This window comes from Netta rufina (assembly GCF_964035555.1).
Source record: "Netta rufina genome assembly, chromosome: 29".
NCBI lineage: Eukaryota > Metazoa > Chordata > Aves > Anseriformes > Anatidae > Netta > Netta rufina.
The window spans coordinates 1306942-1330197 of NC_140153.1; the positions used below are offsets into that span (position 1 = coordinate 1306942).

The following is a 23256-nucleotide window of genomic DNA, read 5'->3' on the forward strand; positions in this document are numbered from 1 at the left end:
CTAGCGTGGCACGCAGCCCCTCTCCAAACCCCGTGTAGGTTTGCTCCCACACACAACCCTTTGAGAGCGAGGGCTTCGTGGCACAGCCAGCAATGTGCTTGGTGACACGTTAAGGGAACGTAGAGGTGTTTTGCACAGGAAACCCCATCAACGCACTCCCACTCGAGCTGGTGCTGCAAGTGCTGCTCCCAAACCTGCCTCTCGTGCATGGTGCAGGATGACAAACCCTCCTGGCGGGCAGTTGAGGCGCGCTCTCAGCCACCTAACGCCCGGCTGCTGCTCTCCTGATGGCACCAGCCTCTGCCAGCACCTCCCGAGCTCCGTACCTTTGCTCCGTCAGGATCTCCAGGACGTTCTCGGCCAGCCAGATATTCTTCGCAGTCACATCCCCGCCTGAAAGTGGGAGAACAATGCGGGAGAGAAAAAACAGATTAACGGTGTGGTTCTGCTGCCGCATTCAGCTGGACCACCGACGGCTTCAGACCCCGCACCCCCAGCCAGGGGAAGCTAATTAAGGGCTCTGGAGCACATCCTGCTGTCTGCTCCTACTCTGCCTGCTGCACACGCTTGGCTGTTCCGAGATGTGCTGATAGTGTGCTTAGAAGGGCAGCAGACTGGCTTTCTGTTAGGGGATCAGGGAGTCTTTACTGCAATCCTGCAGAAGAACTGGAATATGGAGCCAGGGATTATTCTTTCTGGAAAGCAGAGGAGAAGCCAGAAAGGGGCGAGATTCAGTAGCTGGGAAAAACAAACCAAAACAAAAACACATTCCCAGCTGCTGAGCCTACAACGGGGACACGGCATCTGCAAAGAACACCCGAGCTCTCCAGCGAAGGCCAGGTGTCAAAGCAGAGTCTCGCCCTCTCAGCGGGGCCCTTCGGCACGAGGCTGGAGCCCGTGGCCAAAGCCACGAGGAGCCGAGGGCCTCCTGCGGCAGGGGCACGGCGAACTGCTGCAGCAGGCAGGCCAAAACAATGGGGTCACAACAATTAAGGCATCGTAAATGCGGTGAGAATTGAGGCGGTGGCGTCCTTCCAGAACTGTGGGGGCCCTGAACGGGGAGGTGTAAGCAAGGGGAAACAAGGGATGCCTTCGCCGATGGGTTTTTAAATGCTCTGTTTACACTGCGACAACAGGGCCAGGACAGCTTGGCTCCCGCTCAGGACTCTGTCCCCTCCCTCCCCGTTCTTCCTCCCCTGAAGAGCAGACCTAGCAATTTCCAATCCAGGCCGCCCAACCCCGCGTCACGGGCGCGCACAATAAAAACACAATGTCAGGTTTTTATGGTGGGACATTAATTCCCCCGCCGTGGCCAGCACCAGGGCTGAGCAGGGAACACGGAAGAGGCACCGTTCCTGTGAATCCGGAAAGGCGTGTGTGCGCGCACGAGTGTGGGGTGCTCACACCAGGCCCGCTGGGAACGCGCTGCGGGCTTCCAGACGGGCAGCCCCAGCTCCCTGCGAGAGCTCCTGCCTTCACACCACATCTCTGATGGGCCACACGGCTCTTGTCATCGCCCAGGTCAGAGCAGGGAGCGGGGATGATCCCGGTGCTCGCGTGCAGCGTGACAAGGGTGAAAGCTGGCAGCAGCAGGAACTAATTTGGTTCCTGTTCCAGCATTTGCCAGAAGCCTCCTGGCTCGCTCTCTCTGATTCACTCCTCGTAGAGGCTGTTGGGAGCAACAGACTCGTGAGGGTTTGTCCTCTGCCCCATCCTTCCTGGAGAGATTTCCTCACCAGACAGGTTGGGGCAGGCCGAGCGCCTGCCAGCGAGCTCTGCTCCTGCCTGTCCCGGGTCCTGCGACGCGGGGAGCCTGTCGGGACCTGGCCGTGCAGCAACCCGGGCTCTGGATCCGATTCCACCACGCGCCCTGCTGCCTGCCCAGCCTGCTGGCACGAGCAGCTCAGATCCTGCTGCCTGCAGCACGGAACCCACCTGCGATCTGCTTCATGAAGGTCATGCAGACGCCGTCCGCACCGAGCACGCCGCTCTTCACCAGCTCCCGCAGCAGCCACACCAGCTGGACGGGGGGAGAGGTGAGCGCAGGTCCTGCCAGACCCTCCCACGACACCTCCCCACGACACCCCGGGTGCCCGTGTGGCAAACACCACCACCCCAATTTCCCTTCCACGACGTGAGGAGCTTGTCCCCAAGCCCCCCCGGCTCCAGCGCCCTCTGCTCGTCCTCTGCCAGGCTGGCAGCAGGAGGGGGGCTCTGGGGCTCTGACCTCTCCTCACCTGGGTCCGACACGTGTCCTGCAGCTTCAGGTACTTCTCCATGAGGATCTGGTTGATCTTGTTGAGGACAATGTTCATGCCATCTCGGCTCACCAGCGCCAAGTCCCGGTAGCACTGCAGCAGAGAACGGCAGGAGATGCTTACAGATAAAGGAGCACGATGGAAAACATACCGTTGGTGGTTTTTTTTTTTTTTTTAAATCAAAACCTGATTAGATAACAGCAAATAAATTCATCTCAGGGAAGGAGGAACATCAAGGCAGGCAGGCTCTGTGGGGTGACCTGAATCAGCATCCCAGGGCCAGGCCAGGCCGAGTCATTAATCCTCCAGGGCATCACAAATGCCAGCTGGATGCGCTGGGTTTAGCCCCAGGGGCCAAAGGTTTCACACTCCAGCACAGACACCGTCGGGTGGCTCACAACAACCTCCCCCATCCCCTCATCCCAGCCCTCCCCAGGCTCTGCCACAGCTCCGGAGAGACCAATACCAGAGAGGAAAGACAGCCACCGGTCCTTGGGAAGGATCAATGAATAAACAGCCCCCATCCAGATAGGGGGAGGAAGGACCTTATCGGCCAGCAGCCAGGAAAAATGCTGGCCAGAGAGCAAAGGTGCTGGCTCTCCCTTCCCCTCGGCTCAGGGCAGCAGGGGGTGGAGGGCGCCGAGGAAGTAATTTGCTAAGGAGGTCTGAATGAATGTTAATTTGCGCCAGTAAATGTCATGATATTCCAGAGAGCAGGGGTCTGCTCTCTGCATCCTCCTTTAGAGAGTTAATGAGGCCTCAAAAGATCCCTTTGATGCGGCTCCCCGTGCTCAGGCTTTCTCCCTGCCTTTCTCATAGAGCACTGCTGACAGAAATAAAAACAAAACTACAGCAACAACACAACGAATCAGAACCCGAGAGGTGAAGTCTTTTGGGGACCTCCAATTGCTTTTGAAATGCTAAACGGGTACCCGCAAAGCAGAGCCAGACTCGGTGTCTCCACGCAGGCTGCTACCTGGCCGGGATCAGGCCTCTCCTTTGGAGGAGCAGCACATCCATCAGGGAAAATGCCTGCGAGGAGGCAGCCCGGGACACAGCCAGCCCGGGATGCCAATTCCCCCGAGCTCTGCCCAGACTCAAGGTTTTTCCTTCGTTGTTTGCAAAACGCCAGCGCTGTCAGGCCCCTGCCCTGCCTGCATCCTCCTCCTCTGCGGGCTCAGGGTGACCACGCACCGCTCCTCACCCATCTCTCACGGGCAGGTTCGTTTCTGCACCCCGAGGAGCAGCAGGGAGGTGAACGCTTCTCACCTTAGCAGCTTTTCTTGGCACTCAGGAGCTTCTGCTGCATTCCTGGAGCTCCTTTTCCGGGTCACACACCTGCCTTTTGGATTTCTGGTGGCCGTGCAGGAGGTTCGGTGCCCAATTCTGCATTTAAAGCCACTTCCAGGTCCTCTGACACAGCTCAGAGCATGGATTAGCTCCCGATGGGCTGGGCTGACCCTGGCAGGCTGCAGCGAGCAGCCGGGAGAGATGCTGCAAGGACTTCGGTGTCAGTCCCAGGAGAAGGGCATCACCACCCCGGCACCCACGGAGGTTTGGCAGCTCTCCCTTCACCTCGCTCGCTGCCAACTTCCCCAAAACGCCAAACATGGCAGAAAACCACAACACAACCCACACAAAGGACGCTCCTGACGCCTGCTCCGACACAACCGGAGGAGCACAAATCCCCTTTCACCAACCTCACGGCCCTGTCACCTCCCTGCTTGTTCACACAGCCCCGACAGGACCCTTGCATAAACAGCCTCGGGCACCAGGATGGCAGCGAGGACCCAAAGGTGCTCGGAGAAAAATCCTCAGGGCTGCCGAGGGGGCGGGGAGAGGACCTGAAGTTGTTGCTTATTGCCAAGGCTGCACGCGATCCGTCGCCTCCTCCCCGCTCTCGGCAGATCGGAGCCGCCGCTCGCGCAGGCCATTTAATTAACAGGAAGGAGCAAATGATAAATGTTTGCTTTAAATGAGGGATTGGGGCCGGGGGGGGGAAGAAAACAGGCACGGAGAGGGGGAGAGGCTCCCCCCCAGCAGGCAGACGGCTGCTGGAGGAGATGTCGGGAGCTGTCGGGGAGGGCTCCGTGCCCTCTGATCCCGCAGCCCGGCGTTAATTAAAGCGAGGGGTGGCAGGCGGAGGAGGGCGAAGTGACACACCAGGGGCTGTCACCGGGTGCTGGGAGGCGGCCAGGCGGCCCTCCTCGCAGCTGGGGGAGCTCAGCACAGCTCAGCTCCCCCGGCTGCAGCGTCAGGGCAACGAGGGGGGAGGAAGAAGAGGAGGAGGAGGAGGAGAGCTGCGTGCCCACCACCAGGGCTGGCCGCTGCTTCTTCACCTCATCGGCGAGTTCCTGGGGCAGCTTCAGCCCCCTCCCGAGAAGGGAGATGCTGTAACCAACCCCCCGGGAGGAAACGGTGGCGCCTGCACCTCCAAACACCAGCAGGAGCAGCTGGGGGACGGCACGGCCACGGGGCCAGCTGAGCCCCAGCAGCACGCGGGGACTGGGCGCCTGATAAGGAGCGCAAGATGCCCGAGCAGATGGCAGGAGATGCCTCTGCAGGCGTGCTGGGGCTGCAGCACTGACCGCACAGCCCTGCCTGGCTCCTAGGGCAACGAGCACACGAGTACCCTTGAACATAAACACAGCTCGCTGCAGCAGTCTTGACTTTGTTTTTTTTTCTTCCTCCCTGGGCAAACCAACGGGCTCGTGGAGGAGAGCAAAGCCTGCAGGGGTTGTGCTCGATTCAGGGCAGCACCACTTCCACCGCATCCTGCTGGGATTTGATGCCCCCCGAGGCTGGGAATCCTCCCCCAGGACCAGAGGTGCGGAGGCTGCTGCAGACGACCAGGGCTGGCTGCGCTGCATGCCCAGGACCTGCAGGAGGTCCTTGCTGGAGGATGGACGCAGCTCTGCCCGTGGTGTGCCCATTTCAGAGCTCTCTCAGGAGTCCCGCAAGGTGCCCTATCTGCCAGGCGAGCGTTAACCCCACTTGGTAGGCACAGGAGCGAAGGCAAGGAGAAAATCACCCCCGAAGCCCAGCAGAAAATCACCGCCGGGCTTCCTGTCCCTGCCGTCTGGACACAGGGCAGGTGGCAACAGCAGATGACATCAGAGCCCAGCAGATCCAATTACTCCCTGAGAAAAAGGGCCACGCTCCCCAGAGCAGATCTGACAAGAGCAGGAGGACGGGAGGAGCAGCCACGTCTCATTACCCCAGTGTGCGGGTGCCCGCCAGCAGCTGGGACACGCGGAGCCAGACAGCTCGCCCCCTGCCAGAGGAAATTGCAGAGGGGAAACCACTGGAGAGGCTCTGCTCTGCCCCTCGCAGTGTGATTGCCACGCAGACTGAGCGCTGGAGCTCGCTGGAGTCACTCTGCCTCGGCTTCCCCTGCCCCACGCACCCTGCACTACCTGCGCTCAGCTATCGGGGTCCGGGTGCTCCCCACCAGCTGCGGCCCTGGAGGAGAGAAGAGCATTTCATTTGGTGGCTCCCGTGCCACAGCTGCTCAGAAAGGAGCTGAGTCCAACATCTGGTGTCCGGAGCACGAGGCAGAGTCAGGTCGGAGCCGAAGGACAGCAGGGCAGGGGCTGTGCGAGCAGGCTTCAGGGAGGCAGAGTGAAACAGCCAGAAGGAAACCCAACCTGACCAGCACTGGGAGCAGCCGGGGCTAAAGACTCCCAGGAGAAGCGTGCTTTGCTTTTGAGCTGTGATTTCTGGGGAGCAGAGCGCCCAGCAGCGCTGAGACAGCCACACGTTCCGGGAGCTGACCTGGACCCACGGCTTCAGCAGGGAGAGCTCTGCCCTCGCAGCAGAGATTAAATCAGGAGAGGATATTGCATGAGTCACCTTCGGTCCAGCACAGTGCCAGGGCGCAGAGCACATCCCTGATGGCACGGCATGCTGCAGCCGCTGTCTTCCTGCTTTGAGTCCATTTCAACCCTCCCCAGCTCTGCTCAACACCTGCTTGCTGAAACACATCCAAAGGAGGACCCCCCGGGCACCTCTTCCCACGCGCAGCCCTTCCAGCAGTGCTTTTGGTTTTCCTTTGGGCTGCTACAGCTAGGTCTGGTTCCTCCAACAGAGCAGCGATCCCAGCTCCCTCCCTGAGCTCCCCCACCCAGCAGCAACGCTGCCCAACCCATGTCTGAGGCCCTCAAAACACAAAGCATCCGTCTTCACGGAGGTAACTAACAGCAGTTGTAGAATCACAGCGTAGAACAGCATCAAAAAGTTACTTAAAAATTAAACCTGGTCTGCGAAATTAATAGAAGCCAGCTGCTGACATGCAATTTTCTCTAGGTATTGGTCGTGTTTCTTCTCCTCGAGAGTCTAAGCGATTATTTCTGTAGGCATCTGCAGCCAACCCCCAGCACACGAATCTGTTCTGGGCCTCCAAAGGCAAGGCAGAAGCCGAGAAAGGGTTTATGGTTTCTCGAAGACTCAGTGCTTGCCTCCCACAACGAGAAACAATTAATTCTAGGGCTGTGAAAGAAGCCAGCCAAGCTCCCTTCCCTGGTGGCAGCGTCTGCATTCCCCCAGCAGCAGCTGCTGCAGCGCCTGCGCCACGTGGACGCAACGAAACCAGAAATGGTCCAAGCAGAGTCATTGCCCCGCTACAATAAACAGGGCTCAGCGCTGAGGACCGCAGCCAGGCGCCTGCTGGTGTCTGCACGAGACCAGAAACTTCCCCAGGAGCCCCTCTGCAGATCCCGGGCTGCCTGGAAAGCAAAAAAAACCCTCGGGAAGAAGCTCGCAGCGGGCGTGCGCGCGCCTTACCTTCTGCGCCTGAGCCGGTTCGGTCAAGACCAGAGTGAAGAGGCCCAGGCAGATCTCCTCGTGCTGGGAGGTGCCTTTGCATATCTGCGAGAGAAAAAGCACGCGCTGCCTGTGAGCGGGCCGGGGGACGGCAGAGGAAAGGGACAAGGGGACACGAAGCGCACGAGGTCTCCCCGGCACCGGTACACACCGGTGAGGCTCACGCGCAGAGAGCCTCCCAGGGCTCCTGGTGGCACCGTTTGAACAAAACGCCCCAAATCCTGCAGGTCAGAAGCCCGGGGACCCGTGGGGGTCTCCTTGCAGCCCCCATCTGTCCTCGTGGGGCATTTCATGAGCTTCCAAGCCTTGGGTACAGCCTGAGCTGCCAGCTTTTTCCCCCATTAAGGGGGAGGCAACGTTTTCCTACTGATTCCAAGAGCCCAAGGTGTTCTGGGGTGGAAAAAACACAACTAACAAGTCTGGGAGCCCGTTAAGATGTCACAGGGCAGTTCTCCTTATACGGTAAAGTCTGCAGCCCGCTGGCAAGTATTTTAAGGCCATGCCGAGTTGAAAATAAATGCTCCATCCCTCACCAGGGGGACTGAACCTGCCCTTTCCAGCGGGCTGGAGCCCGGCTGTTCGGAGGCCAAGAAAAAGCTGACCTGAGCGGTGCAGGAGGACAAAAATACACGAGAAACAACAGCACCAGGAGCACGTGCGCAGCGCTCCAGGCTGGCAGGGACGCGCTCAGTGAGAGCTGCACCCGGCTCGGCCTCCAAATACGCTGCCAGGCGGGGATGAGAGTGCCCCCGTTTTGTCTTTTCACCGCAATAGCTCTGAGAATCCTTCAGAGGTTGAGAACGGGGAGAAGGCAGCAGGCTCCGTCCCCCAGGCTCTTGACTCCTGCCTGCTCTCTGTGCTTGCCCCCAGGTGGTGTGTGGGCACAGCACCCCCCGAGCCGTTCCTCCAGGCAGGACCTCTCAGGAGGTGACACTCACGTGAGCGTTGAGGGCGTCGTTGGCCTCCCTCTCCGACAGCCCGCTGGTCAGCGACGTGACGATGCCCACGCACCGCTCCAGCCTCTGAAAGGAGAGAGCCAACGTCAGGGCCGGGCCCGAAACCCAGCGACGGTAATTCTGCTGTCATTTCGACACGAGGCCAAGGCCCGGGCTGATTTCTACGAGCTCCCTCCGAGCAGCAGCCCCGGGTCTCTGCAAGGCCCCTCGGTGCCACTCGGCAGCCTGGAAACCTTCTGCTGGGGCTGCTCGACGCCCTGGAGAGTTCTGGCTGAGAACAAGGAGCAGTTGTGGATGTTTCCAGGCAAGCAGCCCTGGTTGTGAAGCAGTGGAGGGCACCCCAACACGTGTCAGTGTGACAGTGACAGTGCAGGTGTGACTTTTGGAGCAGCTCGTGGCAACATCTGCTCCACTCGAGAAACCAGAGTGTTTTTTTTGCAGGGTTTTTGCAAATTATTTCACCTGTAGCCGATGGCTTTGGCTTCAAAGCTGGCCCTCAGCAGCACAACGCAGCCCCTGCGCTGCCTCCCCCGAGCCCCCTGATGGCTCCAGGAACAGCAGAACACGGCGGGGACAGCGGGGTCGGCCCCCACCCCGTGTAAAACCCCAGGAACACGGCCCTGGTGGCCCTGGGGACAAGCAGGGGACGTGGTGCAAGGCGGGCAGCAGGCAGGTTCCCAGGAGGTTCTTTCTGCACGGGCATCTCTTGATTAAAATGCCAGCCTGTCATGCAAATTAGGGGCCTGATTACAGATTAGGGGCCTGATTAAGCACTCTGCATATCAAAGGGGCTGTGGAGAAGTCGCTATGAGGCTGGGGTCAGTGGCTGTGCAGTGAGAGCAGCAGCGGTCAGTAAGGCTGGGATAATGCCTTTGTTGGAGGCCCGGGGCCGGCTTTATGCGGGAGCAATGGGGCAAAACCCGTGAAAATCCCCGCTGTAAGGCGGGCGGGATCCTTGAAAGGGAGGACAGGGCCCAGAGGCTGGACTGGGTGTGAGTGAGACGAGTCGCTGGCAGGTGACGCAGCCAATGGGCCACCGGGAGAGGAGGTTCAGCGCCAGATGAAGGCTCTGATCCGAGCCCCCCCGATGGGCTGATGGGCTTGGGGCTCGCTTCTGGGGCCGAGCAGGAGGTGGGAGCCGTGCTGCGAGCTGTTTGAGAACCCAATTCCAGCCTCGGAGCACTTCCAGCAGCTCACGGCCCAGCACCAAGCCCAACCAACCCCCTTGGCTGTCCGAGAGGGCGATTTCTCCGCTCCAACACCCGGGACAAGAGGTTTCCACCAGCTGCAGCCCTCACAGGGGGCTGCCAGACAGAAACACCCATCCCACAGCCCCACCACCGATGGTGTGTCCTCAAGATGTCCCCAAGATGTCTCTGAGCTGTCCCCGAGCAGCCCGGTTCCTTCGAGCCCTCGACGCACGCAGCCCCACGCGGCTCCTCCCGTGCTCCTCGTCCCACCCGTTGGGGCTTTACCCCGAGAAACAACCCCGTGGTGCTGCGTCCATCGGCGCTGCTGCGCTCAGGAGCGCAAACGATGCCCAAAGTTGTTTTTTGGTGCTGAGCTTTTTGCTGGAAGCGTGGCTTCGATGCAGGGCAGGGGCAGAACCGGAGAGAACTCCCTGGAAGCCCCCTGGTTCTGCCCGCAGCGCCCACGGGGGCAGCCCCGGACCCTGCTGGGAGGGCTCCGCACAGCCCCGGCCAGGCCCCAAAGCACACACGGGGCCCGCTGAACACTTTGGGACCGAGCCGTTCCCGTCACCACCCCGTTTTTTGTCCTTAAACCCAAATCCTGCAGGATTTTTTCCCCAATCCGTGCTGCTTTGAGGGCTTCGCACCCTCAGCGTCCCACCACACAACCGGCCCCTCCGCACCCCCAGCTGCTGGGGGGAGACACAAGGGCCCCGTGGGGCCTCGGGGTCGGTCCCGGGGCTCCCCCCAAGCACCAGGGGTGAACCAGAGGGGCCGGGAGGGGGGGTGCAGGGCTCCTGGGGGGGCTCCTGGGCAGCCCCCAGCCCCTGCCCAGCTCCACACTGCAGGAAGGGAACCCCAGGGGGGGCTGAGAACACAGGGCCAGTGTGTGTGGGGGGGGGTGCTGAGTGTGGGGGGGTGCTGGGGGTGCCCCCTGCCCGCTGCCCACCCCCTACCCCCCCCCCCAACCCCCCCCCGCCCCCGGCCACCTACCTCCTCCAACTCATCCTTGGCATCCAGAAGAGTGGAGACCAGCAACTTCCCTCCTCCTCCTCCTCCTGCCGCTCCCCCCTTCCCCTTCTGCAGCTCCATGGCCGCCGGGGGGGGGGGGGGCCCTAACGGGGGAGGGTCCCTACCGGGTTTTTTTGGGAGGGGGGTCTCGGGGTGTGGGGGGGGCTCACCCGCCAGCAGCAGCCCCCCCTTCAGCCCCCCGCGCACAGCCCAGCGGTGCCCCCGCCCTGCCCCTCCTCACCGGGGGTGGGTTTTTTGTTGTTTTTTTGTTGTTTTTTTTTTTTTGAGGGGGGGGCGCTGAGGGCGAAACCCCCCCCGGGAGCCCCCCCCCAGCTCCTGCACCGGAGGGGGGGGCGGCGGCGGCGAACCGGGAGGGGGGGACACGGGGTGGGGGTGGGGGGGGCGCACACACCGGGGGGCTGCTCTTCGACCAGGCCTCGGCCCCACCCTGCGGGCTCTGGGGGCACCGGGAGGCACCGAGGGGGCGCGGGGCGGAGGCTCCCGGTGAGCCCCGAGGGGACGAGGCCCCGGCGGGGGTGGGGTGGGGGCCGGAGGGGTTGCGGCTGCCGCCGGGCAGGGCCCGATCGCGGCCGGGGGGGGTCCGGGAGCGGGGGGAGGGCGGCGGCTCCGCGCCCCCCGCCCAGCGCCGCCGGCCGGAAGTCACCGGGAGAGGGCCGGGAGGGCCCGGCGGGAAGAGGAAGCGGCCGCCGCCGGAAGCTCCCGCCCCTAGGGCTCGTGTGGGCCAATGGAGGTGGAGAGTGGGGTTTGAGTGGCAGCGCGGGGAGGAGGGGAGAAAGGGCGGGGCCGCGCGCGGAGGGGCGGCCAATGGGGTGGAGGGGGCGGGGCCGGGCCGCGCGGGAGCCCCGCCCACTGCCGGGGGGCGCCGCGGGGTGAGCGCGGGCGGGGGGGCGGGGACGGGACCCCCGGGACCCCCCCGGGACCCCCCCGGGACCCCCAAACCCAACCCAGGGCGGGTACGGACGGGGCCCCCCGAGACCCTCCGGACCCCCCCGGGCCCCACAACCCCCCCTGACAACCCCGGGCCCCCCCAGGACCCCCAAACCCCCCTGGGACCCTCCCAGGGCGGGCACAGCCGGGACCCCCGGGACCCCCCCCGGGACCTCCCCGGACCCCCCAACCCACCTCGGGACCCTCCCCCAACCCCCACCCCGTGGACACCCCCCCCAGGCCGTCAGCACCCCACATCCCCCCCCCCCCAGACCCCCCACCCTGCCAAACCTCACTGCCCGGGGTGCCCCCCCCCAAAAAAAAAAAATTCCGAGCCCCCTCCCCAAATTCGAGCCACCCTGCAAAAGGGGGGGGCCGGGGGGGGCACCAAGGGTCAGGGGACACCCAGTGCCCCCCTGGGAGGGTGACACAACACCCAGTGGCCCCCCCCAGAAGGAGGACATGGGGGGGCTCCCAGTGCCCCCCATGGAGGGTGATACGGGGGGGGGGCGACACCCAGTGCCCCCCCCGAGCAGGGGACAGCCAGGCAGCTGCGCACACACCAGCTTTATTACAAAAATCCGAGCTCCATCGCTCCCATCCCGCCGCCGGGGGGGGGCAGGGGGGGCACCGACCCCCCCTTGGGGCCACGGGGCCATCCCCGTGTCCCCCCCCCCCCCGGCCACCTCCGTGCCCCATCCTGGCCGATGCCCCCCCCGGCGGGCTTGGGGTGCCCCCACCCACCGAGTTTTGGGGTTCAGCCTCAGCGTTGGGCCCCCCCGGTGTGACCCCAGCCTGTTTTTTTTTTTTGGGGGGGGGGGGACACGGTGACAGCGGTGCCGGCCCCGTGGGGGGGGCTGTGGGTGCGGTGGGGGGGGGTCAGCCCCGGGTGCTGCTCCCGCGCTCCCCCAGCAGCCAGTACGTCCTCACCTTGCCCTTGCCCTGTGGGAGAGGAGGGGGGGTCGGGGGGGGGTATTTAGGGACCCCCAGTGGGGCTGGGATGGGGGGGGCACGGTGGGTGGGATGGGGGGGGGGCAGGGGGTGCAGGGGGGCACCCAGCGGGATTGGGGCAGGGGGTGCAGGGGGGCACCCATCGCCCCAGGGGGGCTGCAGGGCATGGATACGGGTGTGGGGGGGCACATGGGGGACCCCGCTGGGTTTGGGGGGGGTCCCTGCTTTTGGGGGGGGGGGTCCGGAGCTCACCTTCATCTCCACGTCCCCCCGCAGCTCCAGCTCGAAGCAGCCAAACTCCTCCAGCACCGCCTTGGTCACGGCCGAGATGTGGATCTTCAGGGCTGGGCGGGGGCGGCCCCGTCAGCACCCATGGGTGCCCGGACCCCCCCCCAACATGCCCCCCTAACCCCCCCTAACCCCCCCTAACCCCCCCCCAGCCTTCACCTTCCCCGTTGGACTCCATGCGCGAGGCCGTGTTCACGGTGTCCCCGAAGAGGCAGTACCGGGGCATCTTCAGCCCCACCACACCGGCGCAGACGGGCCCTGCGGGACCCCCAGTGAGCCCCCCCGCGACCCCCAGCCCTGTCCTGGTCCCCCCCCCCCCAACACTGGCCCCTGGTGGCCCCCCAGGTGCTGGTGTTGCCTCCGCCCCTGTCCCTTGGGTCCTTGTAGGGGGGTGGGTGCCCCACTGGGTGTCCCGTTGGGTGCCCCCCAGCCCTGATGGTGAGGGGGGGGCAGGGAGCCCTCATCCCCAGTGACCCCTGTGGGTGCCGTGTCCCCAGTCCCACCCTTTTGATGCAGGTGGGTGCCACGTCCCCGTCCCCATGCCCACTGACCCATATGGGTGCCCTGTCCCCGTCCCCACCGACCCATGTGGATATCACGTCCCCGTCCCCGTCCCCTTCCCCAGTGACCCATGTGGGTGCCGTGTCGCCACCCCCGTCCCCATGCTGCTGACCCACATGGGTGCCACATCCCCATCCCCGTCCCCACCACCCCACACGTGTGCCTTGTCCCTGTCCCCGTCACCATCCCCAACAACCCACATAGGTGCCATGTCCCCATCCTCATCCCTGTCCCCATGGACCCACTTGGGTGCCGTGTTCCCATCCCTGTCCCCACGCTACCAATCCACATGGGTGCCCTGTCCCCATCCCCGTCCCCACTGCCCTACACGTGTTCCCCATCCCTGTCCCCGTGCCGCTGACCTGTGTGGATGCCATGTCCCAATCCCTGTCCCCACTGACCCATGTGGGTGCCACGTCCCCATCCCTGTCCCCATGCCACTGACCCACATGGGTGCCCTGTCCCCATCCCCGTCCCTGTGTCCACCAACCTACATGGGTGCCATGTCCCCATCCCCACTGACCCACATAGGTCCCTGTTCCCATCCCCGTCCCCATGCTGCTGACCCACATGGGTGCCCTGTCCCCATCCCCCTCCCCGTCCCCACCAACCCACATGGGTGCCATGTCCCCATCTCCATCCCCACCAACCCACAGGGATGCCATGTCCCTATCCCCATCCCTGTCCCCACTGACCCATGTGCCATGTCCCCATCCCTGTTCCCCGTGCCACTGATCCACATGGGTGCCATGTCCCCATCCCCGTCCCCATCCCCACCAACCCACAGGGATGCCGTGTCCCCATCACTGTCCCCATCCCCACCGCCCCACACGTGTTCCCCATCCCCGTCCCCGTGCCGCTGACCCACATGGGTGCCACGTCCCCATCCCCATCCCCGTCCCCAACAACCCACATGGGTGCCACATCCCCATCCCCATCCCCACCGACCCACATGGGTACCACGTCCCCATCCCTGTCCCCATGCCGCTGACCCACATGGGTGCCCTGTCCCCATCCCCGTCCCCACCACCCTGCACGCGTTCCCCGTCCCCGTCCCCGTCCCCGTCCCCGTGCGGCTGACCCGTGTGGATGCCGATGCGCAGCTTGAGCTGCTGCTGCGGGCGGTGGCGGATCTTGAAGGAGCGGACGGCATCCAGCAGCGCCAGCGCCATGCGGGCCACCTCGCGGGCGTGCAGCTTCCCGTTGCGCACCGGCAGCCCCGACACCACCATGTAGGCGTCCCCGATGGTCTCCACCTGCGGGGGGGCCATGGGGGGGTGCCACCAGCTCCGGGGGGACACCCCTGGGAGGATCGGGGCCGCGGCGGGCGCGCGCCCTCACCTTGTAGACGTCGAAGTTGTCGATGATGGCGTCGAAGCAGGTGTAGAGGTCGTTGAGCAGCGTCACCACCTGCATGGGGGTGCTCTCGGCCGACAGCGCCGTGAAGCCCACGATGTCGCTGAAGTAGATGGTGACGCTGTCGAAGGCCTCCGCCTGCACCGTCTCGCCCCGCTTCAGCTGCTCCGCCACCGAGCTGGGGGCGTTTTGGGGTTGGGGTGAGGGGGGCGCAGCCCCTCGGACCCCTCTCCGGTGTCCCCAGCCCTCAGCTGTGTCGGGGGGCCGGGGGGGGGCCAGGGCTGAGCAGCCCTGAAGGGTGTGGGGGGTCTGGGGGCACCCCAAATGGTGAGCCATGGGGAGGGGAATGTGTGTGTGGGGTCCCCAGTGCTTCTGGTCACCCCCAGCCCCAAGCCAAAGGGGGGGGCTTTGGGGTCTCCAGGAATCTCCAGTTCTGATCACCCCAAGCCTTGGGGGAGCTTTGGGGTCTCCAGGGATCCCCAGGTCCTCTGAGCACCACAAGCCCCATGGAGGGCTCTGGGGGTCCCCAAGTCCTCTGATCACCCCAAGTCTTAGGGTGGCCTTGGGGTCTCCAGTGATCCCCAGGTCCCCTGATCACCCCAAGCCTTGGGGTCTCCAGGGATTCCCAGTTTCTCCGATCACCCCAAGCCACCAGGTGAGGCCCTGGGGGTCCCCAAGTCCTCTGATCACCCCCAGCCCCTCCAAGCACCCCCAACCAGGCACAGCATCCATGGGGAACCCACAGGGGGAACCCCTGGGGTGGTGCCCCAGGGCGCTCAATGCTGGGGGTGGGTTCCAGATGACCCCTCCTTGTTCCCCCCCCGACCCCCAGGAGCTCACTGGGGCAGGATCTGGTAGAGCAGAGCCTCGGCTTTGCGCTTCTCCTCCAGGTAGGCCTGGGTGCGCTCCTCCACCAGCTCCTCCAGGTTGTTGGCGTACTGCTCCATGCGCGACAGCAGGTTGTCCAGGATGTTGCTGCTGCTCTCCCTGCGGGCAGGGGGTCAGCACCCATGGGGCTGGGGGGGGGAAACCACACAGGGACCACCCGGGGACCACCCGGGGACCACCCTGGGGAGGGAAGGGGGACCAGGACGGGAGGAGGCGCGGGCACCTGTTGAATTTGCGGAGCTGGACCTTGATCTGGTTGAAGTCGGGGCGCTCCAGGACGTCCTCGGCCCAGCAGTGCTGCATCAGCTGCCCCAGCTCCTCCAGCTGGCACCCCACGCTGGCCGAGGGGCGGAAGCTGGGCCGCTCGCCGCTCTTCACCCGCTCGATGATCTCTGCGGGGCGCGCACCCGTCGGCGGGGCCGGCACCCTGGGTGGCTCCAAGAACCCGGCAGCAGGTCCGTGACCCCGCAGCGGCGGGTCCAAGCGCCCCCATAGCAGGTCCCAGCACCCATCGCAAGTCCAAGCGCTCCCGCAGCAGGTCCAAGACCCCATAGCAGCAGGTCCAAGCACTCCATAGCAAGTCCAAGACCCCATAGCAAGTCCAAGACCCCATAGCAGGTCCCACTATCCATCACAAGTCTAAGCACCCATTGCAGCAGGTTCAAGACCCCACAGCAGTGGGTTCAAGCACCCCATAGCAAGTCCAAGACCGCATAGTAGGTCCAAGCATCCATTGCAGTAGGTCCAAGACCCTACAGCAGGTCCAAGCACCCCATCCCAGGTCTCATCACCCTATCTCAGGTCCAAGCACCCCATAACAGGTCCCAGCACCCATCACAAGTCTAGGCACCCATTGCAGCAGGTCCAAGCACCCATCACAAGTCCAAGACCCCATAGCAGGTCCAAGGCCCCATAGCAGTAGGTCCAAGACCTCACAGCAGTGGGTTCAAGCACCCCATAGCAAGTCCAAGACCCCATAGCAGGTCCCATCACCCCATAACAGGTCTCATCAGCCTATCCCAGGTCCAAGCACCCCGTAACAGGTTCCAGCACCCCATAGCAGATCCAAGACCCCATCACAGCAGGTCCAAGACCCCATAACAGATCCCAGCATCCCATATCAGGTCCCATCACCCCATCCCAGGTCCTAGCACCCATCACAGCATGTCCAAGACCTCATAGCAGGTCCCTTCACCCCATCCCACATCCCAGCACCCATCACATCAGCTCCAAGCACCCCTCAGCACCTCCCCGTCGCCGTCGCCCCGTCCTTTTCCCACCTTTGGGGCTCAGGTCCATGCCCTCCACGTAGAAGACGCCGTTGCGCAGGGCGATCTCTTGCAGGATGATGCCGAAGCTGTACACGTCGCCCTTCTGCGTGCCCCGCGCCGGCGGCGCCTCCATCCGCAGCAGCTCGGGCGCCGTCCACAGCTTCTCTGCGGCACCAGGGACGGGGTCGGGCCGGGCAGGGACCCCGGGAACGGGGACGGCGGGGCACGGGGGCGCTGCTCACTGGCGAAGAGCGCGTGGGAGTCCTCGCCGTCGGGGGCCGCGCGGAAGCTCTCCAGCCCGTAGTCGGTGATCTTCAGCACGAAGCGGCTGTCCACCACGCAGTTGGAGGACTTGAGGTTCCCGTGGGACACGATGACGCCGTTGTGCAGGAACTGCATGCCCTGGACGGGTGGGTGGGTGGGTGAGTGGATGGGTGGGTGGGTGAGTGGATGGATGGATGGATGGATGGATGGATGGATGGATGGATGGATGGATGGATGGACGGACGGACGGACGGACGGACGGATGGCCAGTTGGACAGATGGATGGATGGATGGATGGGTGGATGGATGGATGGGTGGGTGGACAGACAGATGGACGGATGGTTGGGTGGATGCATGGATGGATGGGTGGGTGGGTGGGTGGGTGGGTGGATGAGTGGATGGATGGATGCATGGACGGACGGTTGGACAGATGGATGGATGGATGGATGGACAGATGGATGGATGGGTGGACGGACAGATGGATGGATGGATGGATGGATGGATGGATGGATGGATGGATGGATGGATGGATGGATGGATGGGTGGACGGACAGATGGATGGATGGAGAACGCTTGGACCCGGTCCCCCCGCCCCACAGGGACCCCCATGGGAAGCAGCTCGTTACCTTAACGATGTCATTGGTGAGGGAGTAGCGGAACATCCAGTCCAGCGTGATGCTCTCATTCTCCAGGATGTCCTGGTGGGTGCAGGGGGGTCACCTCGCTGCTCTACCCCACCCCGGGCAGCCCCACGGGGCGATGCAGCCCGAAGGCAGGGTGCTGGCCCCGTGCAGCCCCGACGCCGGGTGACGGGCTCCTATTGAGGAGCGGGGACCCCGCTGGCACCTGGAGGCTCCCGCGGGGGCAGTACTCGGTCAGGATGCAGATGTTCGGGGGGTCGGTGCAGGCGCCGATGAAGCGGGTCAGGTGCTCGTTTTGGACATCCCGCATCTAGGGGACAGCGGGCTGTGGGGCCGGGCTCTGCCCCGCTCCGGGGACCCTGCCCCGTGCCCTGTCCCCCCCTCCCAGCTCCACCTACGTGTTTCAGCTCGAACAAGACCTTGCGCGTCAGCTCGATCCGCTTGCGGTTGAGGTGCTTCACGGCCACCAAGTTGCCCTGGGGGCAGGCGAGGGGGTGGGTGCCAGGTGGGTGGGGGGCACCCGGTGGGGTGGTGGGCACCCGGCCCCGCTCCCCTGCCCCCATACCTTGTAGTACGCCGTCTTGGCATAGACCTGGAACTGCCCCTCTGCGGTCATCAGCGAGCCGTAGTTGGAGCCCCTCTGCGGGAAGCACGCGGGGTGAGCTCGTCACCGTCCCCGTCCCTGTCCCCATCCCTGTCCCCACTGCCTGGGGGGGTCTGGGGACGTTTTGGGTTCTCACCAGCGAGAGCGTGAGCTTGCTCCCGGCGCTGCGCAGGTGCTTCTCCAGGCTGCTCATCTGCACGTCCTCCCAGCGGATGCGCCACAGCTCGGCCGCCAGCTCCTTCTCCAGCTGCAGCTTCCTGCAGCGGGAGGGCAGGATGAGACCCCCGGGGGTCCCCTGACCCCCTGGGCCACCCCCTCCCTCCCCAGCCCACTCCCCGCACCTGTAGATGAAGAAGGAGATGATGGTGATGGCCAGGAGGATCAGGCTGACCACGAGGGACAGCACCTCCAGGGTGCTCAGGCTGGCTGCGGGGCGAGAGGAGGGCGGTGAGGGGGTCGTGGGCACCCCAGTCCCTGCCCTGAGGGGGTCTCACCCCGGTGATCCCCCCCGCTCACCCTTGCGGCACCGCGGGTCGCTGTTGTCGAAGCCGCAGGGGGGGACGTCGGAGGGAACCCTGTTCCCCGGCCAGTGGATGTCGCGCCCCGGCACCATGTGGATCTTCTTGGTGGTGCCGTTGTAGTTGGCCACGATCTGGGATGGGGATGAGACGCGGGTGGGACGAGGCCCCCAGTAGCCCCCTGGGGACCGAGGTGGCCCCGCGCTGGGGCTGGCTCTCACCTGGAAGTCACCGCGCACCGGGTCCATGTCCCACAGGGAGTAGTCGCTCTCCCGGTCCCCGTTCTCGTCGATCTTCAGGAAGCCGGTGACACCTGGGGACGGAGGGCGAGGGGCTCGGGGACGAGCCAGGGACCCCAGCCAGGGGACGGGGCACGGGGCCAGCGCTGGCGGGGATGGTGGCTCCGTCGTGCCCGGGGCTGTAAATCTCCATCCCACTGGCTCCGATCCCAAAATACCAGCCTGGGAGCGTGGCGGGCGGGCAGCACCCAGCCCTGCTGGGGCCGGGCACGGGGCTGGGGCTGGGGACAGGACAGGAACGGGACAGGGACGGGACGGGGATGGGACACCCACCGTAGAAGGTGCGGTTCCACATCTGTCGGGTGATGGCGGAGGCGTTGGTGATGGAGCCGCCCCGCTCCAGCGTCTCGTTGACGGCCTGGGCGTAGAGCATCACCCCGTCGTGGAAGGCGGCCGCGATGAAATTCATCTGTGGGCACGGAGCTGGCTGGGGACAGGGCACAGCCGGGGACCCGCACCCTCTTGTCCCCAGCAGCCCCAGGTCATCCTCTGCCCCTGGTCCCCAACAGCCCCAGGCCATCGTGCGCCCCCTCATCCCCAACAGCCCCGGCTCCATCCCATGTCCCTTTTTTCCCCAGCTCCATCCCGTGTCCCTTTGTCCCCATTTCCATCCCCGTCTCCACGTATTGCCCCCAACGTCCCCAGCTCCATCCCATGTCCCTGTGTCCCTGCCTCCATCCCCTGTCCCCCTGTCCCCGGCTCCATCCCACGTCCCCAGCTCCACTCCTGTCCCCCCGCAGCCCCACCCCGTGCCCCCCACCTTCCCCAGCCCCGTCCCCGTGCCCTACCAAGCCGTCCTTCATGGTGTAGTTGAAGTGGGTGAGCGCCTCCTCCTTGAGCCGGGCCAGGAAGGGCCGGTACTCGGGGTTTTCGGGCTCCTTGTAGGTGATGATGGTGACAGCCTGGGGTGGGGGCGAGCAGTTGGCAGTGGGGACGGGGACCCTGCCCGCTCCCCTCCGTTATGGGGTCCCCCAAGTCCCAGGGGCTGGGGCAGGCTTCGTGCTGCACCTATTAATAGCTCCGGGCAGCGCTGGAGCCGGGACCTGGGGAAATTAATCTCGCTTCCTTCCTCCTCCGGGGCTGCCAGCAGGGAGCAGGCGGGCAGGAGAGGCTGGGGCAGCGCCGGCACTCACATTGAGGGGGCGAAGAGGACGCACGCGGGGGTCCCTGCCCGCGCGCAGCACCCCGGGGTGCTCACCTCGAAGGCTTGCCGGGCGCTGGCGTCGTCACGGTCACCCCGCTTCCAGGGCCGCTGGGGCTCGGGGAAGTGGTTGCCCTGCAGGCTGGCCCCGAAGATGTCGATGTAGAAGAAGGCGTAGTCGCCGCGGGTGAGCCCCTCGCGCCAGGCTTGCAGCATCAGCTCCCGCAGCGTGTCGGGCGCGCAGCACACGTAGACAACTGCGCGGGGCGAGACCGCTCATGGCACCGGACCCCCCACCCAGGGTGGAGAACCCCAAACGGGGGCGGCGACCTCAGCCCAGCACCCCGAGTCCCTCCGTGCCTGGGTCTGGATTTGTAGTGGCCGGACCGGCAGCGATAATTAGGGCGATTTAATTAAAGCCCCATCCTGTTATCAGACCTGAGGGTCCCCCATCCCGCAGCAGGGGACGTGCCTTGTGCTGTGCCACCCGGCACGGCGTGCAGCAGGGACTGGGGGCTGCTGCGCCCTCGGGAGGCACCAAGCGGGATGCTGGGGGGAGCGGGGGTCCCGTGCCCGCTGCCCGCCCGTGTGCCCCCGCCGAGCCCTGCCCGAGGTTTCCTGTTTTCCTGACTCTGTTTCCTCCTCCGCACGGCCCAGATCGACGGCCGAGATTTATTCGCCGGGACCCCGGTGGGTGCCGCTGCCCCGCGCCCCCTCCCCGCTCCCCCCGGCAGCACCCTGGGGTGCTGCCCGGCGTCTCTGGGCTGCCACCGCCGGGTCCCCAGACAGCACCCAACAGGGACAGCGGGGTCGGGCAGACGTCGCCCGCCGCTGCCAGCCCCTGGAGCCGCCGTTCCCGGGGGGGGGGCGCCCAGACGGCTCCGTCCCGGCGGGAGCGGGGGGCCGGTGCCCCGACCGTGCCAGCCCCGGGCAGGCGGCGCCCCCGGAAAGCAGCCGCCAGCGGGGGGGGGGCCCTGCCCGGGCCGCGCTCCAGGGCTGGCCGGTGCCCAGCGCCCCGCCGGGGGGGGGGACAGCGCACGGGGCTGGGGCGCTGCGGCCGTGTGGTGTGCACCCCCACCCCGTGCCCACGCGTGTCCGGCCGTACCGAGCCGTGCGTGGGGCTGTGCACACGCGTGGGGAGCCCCGCACGCCCGCGCCCCCCCGCAAAACCCCGCGCCCCGTGCTCCCCGCGGGGGGGGCTCCGCGCACAGCCAGGCAAAGCCGTGGTCAGCAGGGGCGGGCTGGGAGCGCCCCTGGGGAGCCGCGGACACCCGTGGGGAGCCGGGGGCACCCGTGGGGAGCTGGGGGTGCCCGTGGGGAGCTGGGGGTGGCCGGGGGGAGCTGGGGGTGGCCGGGGGGAGCTGCGGAAAACTGTGGGGAGCTGGGGACACACGGGAAAAGCTGAGGACACCCACGGGGAGCCGCGGACCCTGGGGAGCTGTGCACGTCCAGGGGAGCCGCGGACACCCGTGGGGAGCCGCGCGCGTCCTTGGGGAGCCGCGGACACCTGTGGGGAGCCACGAACGCCCTTGAGGAGTTGCGGACACCCGAAGGAAGCCGCGCCCGGCTGTGCCGAGCCGCGCACGCCCTTGGGGAGCAGCGCACGACCCTGGGGAGCCGCGGACACTCGTGGAGAGCCGCGGACACCCGAGGGGAGCCGTGCCCGGCCGCGGTGAGCCGCGCACGACCGCGGGGAGCCGGGAACACCTGTAGAGAGCCACGAACGCCCTTAGGGAGCCGTGCCTGGCCACAGGGAGCCGTGGCCACCCGAGGGGAGCCGTGCCCAGCCGCGCTGAACCGCGCACGACCCCGGGGAGCCCCGGACACCCGTGGGGAGCCCCGGACACCCGAGGGGAGCCGCGCCCGGCCGTGCCCCGCCACCCCCGCACTCACTGCGTCCCTTCTGCTTGATCTCCTGGATGATGAAGGAGTAGTTGCCCTTGTCGCGGAACACCACGTCCATGACGGTGAGGTTGCGCAGGGTGGGCAGCTGGACGTAGAGCCCCTCGGCGGCGAAGAAGTAGGGCCGGTCGTCCAGCTTCTCGTCCCAGTAGACCAGCAGGGCGCGGCGGGTCCAGTTGAAGCGGCGGTGGAGCTGCACCCCCAGCTCGCCCAGCTTGCGGTGGCTCGGCCCGGCGCGGGTGGTGAGCCCGAATTCCTCCCGCTTGTCGTCGAAGCCGTGCGCCTCGGCCCCCGCCGTCACCAGCGGCAGCCGCCAGTGGCTGGTGAACCTCGCCACGGGCGCCGCCGTGTACACGCAGCCGGGCCCCACGAAGGCGGCGGGGTGGTGGGCGAGCCGCAGGTCGACGGCGGCCAGCGGGGCGGCCATCTCGGAGCACACCCCGTGCCGGTCCTCGCTGCTACCGAACACCCAGCGCAGCGTGTGGCCGGCCAGCAGGTCGGCTCGCCCGTTGACGGCGGCGGCTGCCAGGCGCACGGCCGGCCCCACGCGCGGCCATGCCCACGGGTAGCTCACGTTGCGCTCCGGCAGCACCACCGCCAGCGTCAGCGCGGCCGCCCGGCCGCCCGGCCCCGCGCCGCACAGCGCGGCCAGCACCGCCAGCATCGCTCGGCCGCCCGCCGCCAGCGGCTCCCCGCGGCGGGGCTGAGCCCTTCCTGGCCCCCCCCCCACCCCTCCCCGGGCCGGTGACAAAGGGCTGCTCCCAGCCGCCGCCGGTAACCCCTTCCTGCCCGGCCCCGCCGCACCCAGGGGGCTCCTCGCCCAAACCCCCTGCCCCCGATCCCACGCCCCACGCGGATCCACGCAGCGCTCTCCACCCGCGCCGCGGACACGCGTGGGACACCCGGCGGCTGCCCCGACGGCTCCAGCGCTGGGCAGGGCGGTGCGGAACGCCCCGAACCCCCCCACGGACTCCGTGGGACCCCCCCACTCCTCCCGGTGCCGGCCCCCGTCCTGTCCCCCCCCCCGTCTCCCACGTCGCGCCGGGCTCGGGGCTCAGCGCCTCCCGCCCGCACCCACGCGTGGGGGTCCGAGGGATCGGGGGGGGGGGCCCCGGCAGCCCCCAGCCTCTCCCCCCTGAGGGCTCCGTGGGGGTTTTGGGGTCGCCGCGACGCCCACGGGGGGAAAAAATCACAGCCCTGCGCCGGGCACCACTGCCGTGGAGGAGGAAAAGGGTGGCACGGAGAGCCCCGCCGCGGGACGGGCGCGGCTCCGTGGGTTCGGCCCCGTGGGCTCGGCCCCCCCCGGACACGCGTGGCCCCCAGCACACGGGGGGCTCCCGGGGCGCTCCCAGCACCGCGGATGCCCGCGCCCCGCCGGGGTGCGCCGG

General features: G+C 66.2%; 2 protein-coding genes across 2 annotated transcripts in view; both read right to left on the reverse strand.

Moving 5' to 3' along the window:
* The window catches only part of INTS3 (integrator complex subunit 3), a 37806-nt gene extending 26946 nt beyond the window's left edge, over positions 1–10860 (reverse strand). The window contains exons 1-6 of the mRNA XM_084303437.1: positions 10219–10860; positions 8018–8101; positions 7041–7124; positions 2238–2351; positions 1936–2020; positions 327–393 (exon numbers count right to left, since the gene is read on the reverse strand). Coding sequence (XP_084159563.1) covers positions 327–393; positions 1936–2020; positions 2238–2351; positions 7041–7124; positions 8018–8101; positions 10219–10317 — 533 coding nt within the window. The 5' untranslated portion in view covers positions 10318–10860. The remainder of the gene's footprint in view (positions 1–326; positions 394–1935; positions 2021–2237; positions 2352–7040; positions 7125–8017; positions 8102–10218) is intronic.
* An 876-nt stretch (positions 10861–11736) lies between these two features.
* Positions 11737–22540, reverse strand: NPR1 (natriuretic peptide receptor 1). The gene is made up of 21 exons (XM_084303469.1): positions 21860–22540; positions 20024–20223; positions 19614–19727; positions 19099–19234; positions 18748–18839; positions 18525–18660; positions 18350–18434; positions 18145–18265; positions 17970–18044; positions 17803–17880; positions 17610–17714; positions 17390–17461; positions 16742–16901; positions 16509–16664; positions 15452–15620; positions 15181–15327; positions 14326–14518; positions 14066–14240; positions 12583–12681; positions 12388–12479; positions 11737–12126 (listed from the first exon to the last, which is right to left on the reverse strand). Exons 1-21 carry the CDS (start codon positions 22530–22532, stop codon positions 12064–12066), a joined length of 3141 nt encoding a protein of 1046 aa, XP_084159595.1. The 5' UTR covers positions 22533–22540; the 3' UTR covers positions 11737–12063.
* Between the last annotated feature and the right edge of the window lie 716 nt (positions 22541–23256).

Bases quoted from the DNA above. Each gene is read 5' to 3' on its own strand.
- NPR1 (XM_084303469.1), bottom strand. From the start codon at position 22,532: ATGCTGGCGGTGCTGGCCGCGCTGTGCGGCGCGGGGCCGGGCGGCCGG. The intron at 18,661-18,747 runs GTGAGAGCCAGC...TCCCCATCCCAG, and splicing joins CGGTGCGCGGTGACTTCCAG to ATCGTGGCCAACTACAACGG. The intron at 12,480-12,582 runs GTGAAGGCTGGG...GCCCCCGCCCAG, and splicing joins CATGGAGTCCAACGGGGAAG to CCCTGAAGATCCACATCTCG.